Raw genomic sequence first — 12,555 nt, 5'->3', positions numbered from 1 at the left:
GCTCATATCCCCTGCTATATTCATCTTTATTATTTTGTTCTATTCCTTTTGGCCTTATTTATAAAAATGTTCTCAATAGGAGCCCAGTCATTAAAATAATTATCAAGGAGTGCTGAGAATAAATAGGTGACAAGTTCAATTCATACTATATCTGATGATGCTTGTAATAAACTAACAACAAAGCCTGTGTGAGACTGAAATGTAAAATTTTTCATAGCTATCATATACTCCTCCATACTGTACACTGTTGCTACTGGGTCAAGCTGTTTAATGTCACATGTAACAGAATAGTAGTTATTAGTCCTAAAGACAAGAATATTAAGGTTTGGTATTTTCCAATCGTTTTTGATACATTATGTAAGGTTCTGTGTTTTCTTTCATGTTCTGGGTGCCTTTTTGTAGCAATTTTGTCCGTCCTTTACTATCCTTGATTTTTTCTTATATCAAATTTCTCTCAACTTTCTGACTCTTTTATATTATAACATAAATCCTTATAGTTTGATTCATCTTGGGTTGTAATGAATGCAATGTATAGTTCAATCACAATTCATTCTACCCATCAAAAAAAACTGTTACTTTTAATGCAAATGTTCATATTGATTTTCTGTGTAAATTTTGTATTTTGTTTGTATTGACAATGTTGAGGCCTTGTATTTGTTGGATTATTTTGAAATAATTCTAAAGAATAATGACAGGTCTTTGATAAATTCAGACCATGAATTCACAAATATCTGGCAACTCAAGTCAGCTATTGTAGAATCTAGTATCTATTATGTTTATGTTTTGTGCTCATGGAAGTGCTATTAGCTTTTCACTCTGTGGTTATATGAATAATAAGCAATATTCATGCATTTGTACAGATAATAACTTCAACTGTAGGATATTGGTGTTGTTATGTAGAGTTGTGTTCAGATTTTCTGTTGCCTTCAGTGTTTCCTATTGTATGATATACTTTTTTAGTTTCCACAGACCTAACTATTGTTCAAGTGCTTTTCTTTATTGCATTATAACAGAAGACAATTCAACCTAGCCTATTTAGAAAGAAAAGTGCTGTTTCGCTCTCAATTTTATCAGAGATGCTGCGCTGATCCAAATGTTTGCTCAATAGCTGTACATAAAAGCAATACCGTACCAAATTTGCTTATTTAAGTTTAGAAAAAAGCAGCTTTTATAACTGAGTAATATCCAAAAGGGATTCATTGGCTTGAATTGAAAAGCAATTAATAAAGAAAAATTATAATAATTTGAAATTCTATATTATAGCAATGATACGTAGGTTTGCCTTACTAAATAAGCAAAGTGACCAGATAATACTGCTATTGTCTGTGTAACATTTAGTGATCTTGTATTTGAATTGAAAACTTTTCCAATGCAATGTGTATCAGATTAATAAATTAAATATTATCATTATTTTTATATATAATGTATATTATTGTTATGTGTAGTTCTTGTTTCAAATTATTTTCCATATTCAAATTAGTTTCTCTTTTGTATATTTTTGTACATTTTATTTAATTCTTTATATTAAAATTGTATCATTTGTTGTACATAGTATTCTATAGTTTGATTATGTACTATTAACAATATTGCTTTACATATTACTCACTGTTTGACATTATATTCAAGAGGAATTTAAAAATGTTATCAGAGTTGATATAAATTGATTTATTTTACTTATTCTGACTATTTTGAATCAGGCACATTCTCTCTCCTTATATATTGAGAATACAGAATTGGTGGTTGAATTTTCCAACAGACAAAATTCATTAGATTTCTATATGATTCAGATATATATTACTTACTTCTATTCTGTGATGAAACCTATACCATTCTTGTCTAGTCCTTATTATAAAATAGCATTTGTCTCTCAATATAACTAATTGCATATTTGAAATTCTATGTTTTTATTGACTATCTATTAAATAAATTATCTAAGTATTTTTCAAATTTGATAATATAATACATATAGAAATGTATATAGAAATGCTTTTATTGTCCAGTGAAGACATTTGGGCATACCAGAGGATGTATCTTAGCATCAACAACACTAGCTGTTCTGTTTATTTTAGATAGTATATGAAACAATACAGAGATCGGCTTTTATAGTTTAAATTACAGCCTATTTCTTCTCTATCAAAATAGACTGCTCATGTATGTTTTTAATGGTTGCCAAATGTGCATTCCTCTGATTTTGAGTCATTGTTAAATGCTCAATTTCATTGCTTAGAAGATTTTTTATTGAATATATGTACAGTTGCCATCAAGTTAGCCAACTTAGGAGTAAATTTGAATTCCTTTAGCACTTAGATTTTTCATTTTCAAATGTATGTTGTAGATATTCAAATCAAACCTGTCAATTACTTTATATTTTAGCAAATATTGCAGGATATATTATTCCAATTTAAATTGGGTTACCACCAATGTATACATCTAAAAGTGTTAAAATGTTACAATTATGAAGTTTATGAATTCTACATGTAAATAAACTGTTGTATTGAATTTATTTGTTTTATTAAATACCCCACAAGGCCGTATTGGGAATATGAGGGGGCACATATATAACACAAGACAATAATTATAGAATCTGATGACAACACGTGTAACTGTTGTTTAAACGTTATGTACCTATGTTTTAAAAAGTGTGTTTTATTCCATAATTATTGTCTTGTGTTATATATGTGCTCCACGCTTCTAAATATCTTTAAAATCTAATATGAGGGGTATTCCAGCCAGATTCCCAAGTGCCTAGCAATTATAGAAAATTCTCTTTCAGAGGAATATTAACATAAAAAAGAAGAATTAGTACTATAGCACGGCATCTCTCAACAGCTTTAGGGCCAGAACAGAATGATATGAAATTGACTTCATTCATCTGATGTCCGATTTTGAAAGGACCCATTTAAGTATCATTACAATATTTAGTACCACATTTTATTTCACAAATATTTTTTCTCTGTAATATTTCAGTTCTTTGATGCTTTCTTTGATGTCATCCAAAGCCCTGAAAGGAAATGGAACATTTTATGTGGCATGATCTATCAATATTTCAATAAAATGCAGTTAGATACACATTTGAGGATAAAAGGTCTAGTAACCTTCCATCTTCACAATGTCAAGCTGTTACGAACTTATACATCGACTCTAATAGCCACCTTTCTTGTATCACACACACAGTGTAAATGATTTTGATTGAATTGTACACAAGTGAATACAACCAATCAGAGACATAGAAGGAAAGACTGTAAACAATTTGGCTGAGAGTAATAGTGGACTATGATTGGCTGTATTCGCTTTTGTAGAATCCAATCAAATTGCTGCATTTACAAGCTGTCATTATGACTGGTAAGCAACTAGACTGATTTGAATATGTGAATATTTTTTTCATACAAACCTGTGTTTCAGGGACTTCGGAGGAGAATCATCATAAACTTGTTTATACCACCTCCTTTAAACAAGTAAAATATTGTAGAAATAAATTATAAGCTATTGTACATTCTCAAAAATAAATCTAGTTGAAATCTAACTGCAAATATTTTATGTGGAAGATGGGAAAAGTACAAGATTTTGTATCAATTATAAAAAACTTTAATATTTAAATATGCTGATACAATTGGATACTTGCTGATGACATAAACCATATCTCTAAGCATTTCAAGTTCAATTCTCACAATTCTTGAAATCTTTAATGATGAAAAGCCATAATTTTACCTGCATAGTTCTTTGATAGTACTAACATCTACTAGCCTATAGTGAAAATGTTTGGTTAAATTAGGCATGTATTTCATTAAGAACATCTTATCACAAGCAATTGAGTTCCCTGCTAAAGGACATTTTCCAGCATCTGTGTGTTCTTTTAAAAAGTCTAAAACTTTATTTTCTGCATCACTTTCACTAATTTTACTCTCCAATACAGACTTTGTTAGTCCTGACTGAAAAAAAAGAAATTTTTGGTTTTTAAATAGATATGTGTAATAGCACCTAATGATTACTTGGATATTTAATGTACAAAAACATTCCTGAAACAATAAAAAGTTTTTGAAGATTTTGAATTTCCAGCTAATTCTTGATTTAATTTAACAAGTTTCCTGTAATTAAACATACTATATAAATTCAAAATGTTATTGAGGTAAGGTGGGGATAAAGAGCATATGCTTGCGCACTATATTCACAGTTATACCGTAGTTGTACTTACTGCTCCATGGTGATCTTTACACCATTTTCCCATGCTATCCATTAATGACTGGTCTTGATGAATGATTATATTTGGTCCCTACAAAATAAAAACCCTATCTTTACCTTTCTAATTCAAAAGTTTAAGTCGTTCAGTTTCAGGAAGGTCAGACCTGTAACACTGAAACAATTTTATGAACATAATGTTAGTTTTCATATCATTTGCAACCCTATAGAACTTCAGCCATAACAATTTCTCACTTTCCATTTCTCCAAACAAAGTTTAAACAATATTGTATAACCATATCTTTCTAACTTCTAATGTACAATCTATGTTCTCATTTGTGGCTTCAGCCAATGCTTCTATAGAAGAGTGTCTTCTTTTACACAAGGCGAGCTAGGGGACAGTGAAAAAATAAAAGAAAGACAAACCTCAGCAATGACATTAAGATCAGCATCTGTCACAATGGCTGCTATTTCTATTATTCTTTCTTTCTCTATATCTAAACCAGACATCTACAATACCAATAAATCTTACGTTTCTTTACATCTGTGGTTTTTAACCTGATTTTGTGTCCCCAAATCATATTTCATGTAAACCATGTCCTCAGATATCGAAAGTGAAACTAGGATTGGAGACCACACACAGTCTAGGGTAGTATGAGTACAAAATGCTGTAAATAATTCTCCAAGTAGGCCTACTCAGAGACAATGTCAGCCAAAGCTGTGTAATTCCCCCAAAGGAATGTGCCAACCCAATGTCCCTGTGGTTGAAAACCAATGATTTACATTATTAAAACAATATCCTCATAAAATAGAAAGATTGTGCTTTTGCATTGATTCAGAAAACGAATTACTTGATATAAATAAGCACAGTTGTGTTGTGTCCATTTTTTATGATTACAATAGCTCAATTATTTATCACTGAAAACTTGACTGTCTTCTATTTCTACTTTCGGTTTGTTTACTTTAGGATGATTACAAAAAGCGTAACAAACCTCCAAATCTATCCAGATGAGCCGTTCGGATTTGTTTCCAGTGGATGTAGACATTTTAACTATTCTGCTGTTTGCAAAATTTTCAAACTGAACGGAAAATAATTGAAATGATCGTCTGTACACCTTTGATAACATAAACCTGTTATCTGTTACAAATTTCAAAGAAATAAAGTCACGCTGTTTCCGGTTTCTTAGAATAGCTCTTTCGTTTTGAAGTATTTATTGGTAAGCGTCTGGGTTGGTCTAAACACGGAAATGAAAACGATTAAATCGATTATGTTTTATGTGACTAACGGTTTCAATCGAATCATTGCATTTTCAGACTTCCGTCACACAAGAAAAGTGTCTAGTGATGTCAAGTTATGAGACAGAGTTCGTAATAACTTGTCATTATGAATCAACATTTTATAGAGGTAAGGGGTGGCTCTATATTTACGATTATGCGGAAGTTGTACTTACTGCTCTATGTTTTTTTTTACACCAGTTCCCCATGTTATCCAGCATTATGACAAGTGATCCGCAAGTGGTGTAGTGAAGGGATTTGATAATTAAGGAAGTTTAGTTGTGGCACAATTTTATTGTATATTATATATATATATCTTTACAAAATATGTACGAAATATACAAGTTTTAAATAATAATAATTTATCATATAATATAAAAATAAAGATATATGAAAGGGTCGTTGACGCCTTTACATCCAAATGATATGAGCACCATACAAATCCGTTATGAGAATCTACAGCTTTTTTACTCTTCGCTCCTTCCACATTTGAACATTCTTCTCAACATTTTTCTAGATCTTCGTAAGAATCTACGAAGAGGTGTCCTATTGTTGGAGGGATCTGTAAAATAAGACGATGAAAACAATATGTTAAAATGTTGACGATATGGCAAAAATGGCAAGCCATCCTTCGTGTCCTTTGATAGTCGAAAGCAAACGGTCTATCGCGAAAATTAAGCTAGAGCTCTGCAACATTCAGCTATGCAGAAAATGTCGAGGATTGCCGAATGAGCCAAATGGTATTGTTTCTACTTTTAATGATTTTCTGGACATAAATGAAAGAAACAAAATAACTACAAAGAAGCGTTGTGATTTTTGAAACCAAGGTAGAAAATATCGGCCAATGCATGCTCCAAAAAGTCAGGTATGTCGAAACTCAGAAAAAGAAGAGTGTTTCAGCTTACCAACATGTAAAACATGTGAACACGAGAAAAGCAAAAGTAAAGATGCACGTATACAATAATATATATACCCACCAGTAACGTTAGTTTCTACATCAGAATTTTCAGGCTGCATATTTGTTGTTTGCATCTCGATTTTTTTAGTTCCATCACTTGTGGCCAATGATTCAGTGATGGAAGTCTTTGGAGGTTCTCTTTCTGGCAGCTTGACCATTGTTACTTGGTATCGAGAACGGTTCACCATTGTCCAACCTTCTTGTAACAAATTATGAATTTCTTTTTCATGAGGCTTCGATTTCTTAGACTTTTTACCTGAAAATAAAATTATGAGTAAATTATTTGATGTAAGAAACAAGCAGTATTTGGTTGTCACAAATAGAGCCGGAAACAAGACTTTGTACATTACTATACACGTGCTGTCAAATCATCATAGCGGTGTTCTAAAACGTCAGGTGGCATTGCATTTTGGTAAAAAACAACAGTATAATGATCAATTGAAGTAAAACATGCTTTGATTATCAATAGCATACCTTGATATTTACTTTCTGATTTGTTTTGCCTCTTTCTTTGACCTTCAATCAAGATATTACCAGTGTTCTCTTTGGGTTTATCAACTGTGGTAGTTTTGGTAGCTGTCTCTGAAAATAATAATCATAAGTTATGAGTAAACAAAATGGTTTAAAACTAGACTTTGTACATTACTATACATGTACTGTCAAATCGTTATAGCAGTGTTCTTCTTGGGCATTGCAATTTTAGGCAAAACAAAAACAAAACAACTAAAAAAAGAAGAAATTACCATTGTTCTCACTTATCTCAGCAGGTTTATCAACTGGAGTAGTTTTGTTGTTTGATGGATTTGGCAGAGCTTCTGGAAGTTTCTTTATTCTGTCTCCAAATCTATCAAATTCTCCTTCTGAAAAATTCGTCAGCTGTTTTGGAGCATTATTATCTTTGATATCGACTGATTTACGCTCTGGATCAGGAGAACTCTCTTTGTCAGTTGTGTTTGTTACTTTGATATCAATATCACTAGCAGATGTACCCTCTATATTAGAATTGATGTCATTAGTATTGGTAGATGTTGCTTTTTGTTCAGCAATATGGTCAATATCACCGACAGACATTCCTTCTTGATCAGCAATATTGTAGTTATGATCAATGTGTTTGTTCCTTTCATCTTTTTCTCCTTCTGAACAGATAATGTTTTCCTTCTTCTCAGCCTGTTTTCCTTCAGGATCAGCAAAGTGTTCTTCCTGTAAACTATCAGGATTGAGTTTAACACTTATATCTTCATCTGATTTTGAGGGGCAATTGTTAGTCTTTCTATACCAGCCTTTTTCTAGAAGATGTTCCTGTAGTTCGATTTTATTCACTGCTCCTGGAAAATGGAAGACTCCAGTTGTTATTTTAATTACATGGATGATTAACAAATTTCAAACAAAATACAAATTTTTGTAAAGGGTAATTCTGTAAATAGTCACCAGACCGACTGGAACTGCATTGAAAGACATTGGAAAATATTCCTATACGCCGAAGAATTCTTGTACTATTCAAATCTGCTTGATTGAATATTAAAGTTTGAAATGTACAAAACTGATGATGGTCACTGTGTTTCTGGATGGAATTGTATTTACATGTACTTGTCTTCTATTCTAATCTAATCTACCATTGACGTTTCTTTTCGATTTCTAAAAATATATCAAACCAACCCTAGTTCTTACCTCGATGTTTGACTGGACGACTTAATCGTTTCTTTATTGAAACCATATTCAATATATGTTCAACGACCTCGGGTTTGCCGTTCATATCATCATCAAGTTTAGGGATGTCATGCGGACCAATGTCGATGTTAGTAGCCATTGGAGATGTAGGATGTTCCCCCATGAGAGTTACATCTGGATCGGATTTAACATCCAAATTACCGGTGGCAGGATACCAGCCTTTGGACAGCAGATTCTTTTGAAGCTCTGCTTTGTCAACCATTCCTAAAATAATATATATTGCTGCTTAAGCTTAAGCTTACGATACTAAGCATAGCAGTCACAGTATTAGCATGACTAATATTAGTTCTAAATTTGGTGATTCCATTTGATCGATTATATCAACATAGGTCAATCAGAAGAGGTAGTCTGTATATCGATAGCTATCAGAGGCTTTGTTAAAGTCATAGCGTTTTGGACAAAAATATGGGGAGAGGAGATTCTTTGGGGTTTAATTTTAGAATTCTATCAATTACCTTGTTGCCGTATTCTTGGCGAAACAGCCTCCTCCTTTCTTTGTATCCACTCCAATATCCCTGCTACATCATCGGCTACTGCACATTTCATTTCAGGTAATTCATTTAATTTACCATCATGGTAATTATTATGCCACAAATCAAGGTTGGTAGTGCCTTCAGTAACTGGCTCAACCTTATCAATGGATGGTAGACCATAGATGACGACTTCATCATTCTTTTTACTCCACCCAACCTTCAATAAGCCATCTTGAATGGTTCTCTTACTAAAAATACCTGAAACACAATGATATATTGGTGAACAATCGCTAATTTGAACACAGCCTTTAAACTATAATATTGGTCAATATCCGTCATTGATTATGGCTTCAATTTTACTTCAATATTTCTTTCCTGCTAATTCGGTTTTAATGCCCCGACACTGGTATGTCATTGTATGAATTACATTTGTATTGGTTCATCGTTTTTGTATCATTTACGATGAAAATGAAACACAATAAAGTTCCAATGACGATCGATTGCAGCTTCCGTTGGAACTACATTCTTGGTGTAGGGAAAGCCGAAAATACACAGTGTCTTACCTCGACGCTTAGTGGGCTGGAAAGCTTGTTCCTTGGGTGCTAGTAGATCAAGTGCAGCTGTGATGTCATTAGTAGCCTGATCGTTGGTTTCTTTGCCACCAAGATCCAATTTCACGCCCCCGTCAATCTTTGGAATTGTAGGCGAAGCATAAGGACTAGAAGTAGCTGTTCCGTTTTGAACAACGGGAGCTGCTATTCCAAGTGGTTTCTTAAACCACCCATGCTTCACCAATTTATCCTGAATATTGCTCATATTCATCATGTCTGAAAAAAAAACACCCAAGGAATAATCAAATGCATTCATCAATTTCGATTTCAGATTACAGAAAAACAATTACTTCGATCATGCTTTAAGTTGATTAAAAGTTGTTAATTATTGAAAAATAGCTCTAACTTACCAAGTTTTACCAGTAGATAAACACTCTGTACAGGTTAAATGCTGAAAAACTTGAAAGATTTGCAGAAGTATGCAAAAATGCGTCTTGGAATTTCAGTGAAATTGTCAAGACTAATTATGAAGTAACGTTATTGTGAAGTAACGTTATTATGACGTCATAAGCAATAGCCCTTCTTTTAATCTTACTAATAAACTTCCATTTGAAAAAAAAAGTACAAATTTTTCGTCGTTTGTTAATTTCTGGTTCCCAATCTGTTACAGAAATCTATATTGATATATCCTTGTTTCCACCAATTCCTCTCTCTTTCTCTCTTTCCCCCCTTGAGGTACGGACCTGATATCTATTCGTCAATTGAAATTAAGACTTTTTAATCGAGGAGATTCGTGTTCTCCACTATCATATATATAACCAAAATGACATTTTCTTCAGCGAAAAATTGAATAATTCGCTGAAGAAAATGTCATTTTGGTTATATATATGATAGTTTTGTTAGCAGAAACAGATCAAAATTATCTGGGTGCAGCGCAACTATTCTTAATGGTAAAAGTAATAGTAATGGAACATCGTATAATCTATGAGGTGTGGACATCTGGATATTTTCCGAGGCGATTTCTGTTTCCAAAACACTGAGCCACAATCACATTATTAGGTCTAAGCTAAACATAATTGGGTTGGATATTTTATGCTGTGTAAAAAGAGTGTTATTTCTCTCTTCCACAGGTAAAGTTTAACTTTTATTTGTATAAATCATGTATCAAAATGTGCATTAGTAATCGATGATTATTTTTATTAAAAGAATAAGTATTGACAGTGTTAATTATTTAGAATTAGTATGTGTAAACCATTTTGGCGGCGATTCCTCTTGCTTTTCATGAATATTAATGAGCCCAAGTCTAAATATGGTTATGTATTATGTCATTCACATTGGTGTCTATAATTCTCCAATTTGCCAACTTTAATACTCAATAATCTTATTATGTAAATATTGTCAAATGTATTGAAATTGACTGTGTTATTTCTCTCTCCCACAGGTACAACCTGAGCCCAACCAAACCTTCTTATCCCATAAAAATAAATTTGTTTGTTGACAATACTGGGGTCAACAATATCAGCGAGTGTTGTTTCCTTCATGTTACCAGAAAATCAGTCTACTTGAGAAAGCGAGAGAAAAAGGCGAGAGTAAAAAAAAAAGGCGAGAAGTCGAGAAAGGGAGACAAAGACGTGAAAGTGAGTAAAAAGGCGATGAAAAAAAGTGAGGCAAAAAGGCGAGAAAGCGAGAATAAAAAAGGCGAGGAATAAGGCGAGAAAGCGAGAGTAAAAAAGTTAAGAAGTCGAGAAAGCAAGGCAAAAGTCGAGAAAGTTGAAAATTTTCTTTGCTTTCTTGCCTTTTTAGCTCGCTCGTTTCTAGCCTTTTTCCTCGCTTTTTTTTTACCCTCGCTTTCTCGACTTTTCTTCAATAACGACATAGGTCGAGATAATACCTTCAGTTTTTTCATCCCGGTTTCCCCCTGTCAGTGATTCAGTTAAGAGGGGATGACATGGAAAAAGCGCCTAGTCTTTCGAATGGGACTATAAACCATGGCCCCGTGTGCTATAGGCTGTGCACGTTAAAGATCCCTCGACAGTTGGAAATCGAAAAAGAGCAAGCTACTGTAGCTCTCCTGGAAAAAAATTTTCCTCATTGTACTCTGCATGGCGTTGCCCATCTTGATTAGCCGACATGGCGCAGAAAAGTAGGACGTGAAAAGGTTCATTTCATTTCGACTTTTACCTCGCCTTTATCGTCAATATCTCTTTGGTGAGAAGTCGAGTTTCCTCGCTTTCTCATTGGCGAGAAGTCGGGATTAGATATGGCAGCTGGCTTCCATAGTCATTAGATTGTAACCGGGTACAGGTTAATTTTCTGTATACTGTTGTGATCTGAAGCATATGGTGAAGTAAGGGGAGGTAATAATCTTCTGCTTTGAAGATACATTCCGTATTTTAAGCTGTGTAAAAAGAAAAGTGTTATTTCTCTTTTCCACAGGTAAAATAAAGATAAACTTTATTTATATTAAGCATGTATCAAAATGTGCATTAGTCATCCATGTTTATGTTTATAATAAGAATAAGTATTGGCAGTGTTAATTATTTGAGAACATTAATATGTATTAGCCATTTATGGCGACAAATCCGCTTACTTTTCATGAATATTAATGAGCCCAAGTCCAAATATGGTCATGTCATATGCCACCACATTAGTGTCTGTAATTCGCCACTTTGCCAACTTCCATACCCAATATAAAACATCTAGTATTTGAACTTTGTATCATTGTGTATTACTTTGTACTACTTTGTATTTTGTAATGGTTTTATGTATGTCAGTGTTAGAATAATGCTGCAAATTTTAAGCTAATATTTCCATGCTTGACAATGAGAAAGTCACGGGAGTAAAGTGAAGATTTTATTGTATCTTATAACAAAATATATGTATTTAATCTTTACAAAATATTTTCGTAATACATAATATTATAATTAATAATATTACATGAAAGTTAAGTTACTCCTCTCTAAAAAGACACCCATGTGAAATTCAAATCAGTTGAGACACTGTTAATTCTAGAGCTTTTTACTCTTCGCTCCTACCACATGTGAGCATTCTTCTTAACATTTTCCTAGATCTTCGTAAGAATCTACGTAAAGGTGTCCTGTTGTTAGATGGATCTGTAAGAAGAAAGACGATGAAACATGGTAAAATGTTGACTATATGGAAAAAGTGGTATTGCTTTCCTTCTTGTCCTTTGATAGCTGAATGTTTCTGTAACTAATTTTAATAATTTTCTAAACATAAATGACAGAAATAAGATCACGACAAAACAAAATCCGTTAGTATGGGCCATAAAAGTCGGGTAGAAAGTAACTCCGGGGAGTGTCAACTTGCCATGTTCCAGAAAAGCAAAAATACCCACCAGTGACGATAGTTTCTTCATCACTATTTTCAGGCT

The 12,555-nt window shown here is 33.0% G+C and overlaps 1 protein-coding gene across 1 annotated transcript; it reads right to left on the bottom strand.

The window, feature by feature from the left end:
* Positions 1 to 2,920: 2,920 nt before the first annotated feature.
* Positions 2,921 to 5,344, bottom strand: LOTGIDRAFT_165837 (hypothetical protein). The gene is made up of 6 exons (XM_009062882.1): positions 5,169 to 5,344; positions 4,603 to 4,686; positions 4,193 to 4,270; positions 3,709 to 3,929; positions 3,392 to 3,445; positions 2,921 to 3,001 (listed from the first exon to the last, which is right to left on the bottom strand). The coding sequence occupies exons 1-6, from the start codon at positions 5,220 to 5,222 to the stop codon at positions 2,932 to 2,934; spliced, it is 561 nt and encodes a 186-aa protein (XP_009061130.1). The 5' UTR covers positions 5,223 to 5,344; the 3' UTR covers positions 2,921 to 2,931.
* Between the last annotated feature and the right edge of the window lie 7,211 nt (positions 5,345 to 12,555).

Source organism: Lottia gigantea (genome assembly GCF_000327385.1).
Source record: "Lottia gigantea unplaced genomic scaffold LOTGIsca_54, whole genome shotgun sequence".
In the NCBI taxonomy this organism is placed as follows: domain Eukaryota; kingdom Metazoa; phylum Mollusca; class Gastropoda; family Lottiidae; genus Lottia; species Lottia gigantea.
The sequence above is the reverse complement of the archived record's forward strand: the minus strand, read 5'-3'. Positions and strand labels throughout refer to the sequence as shown.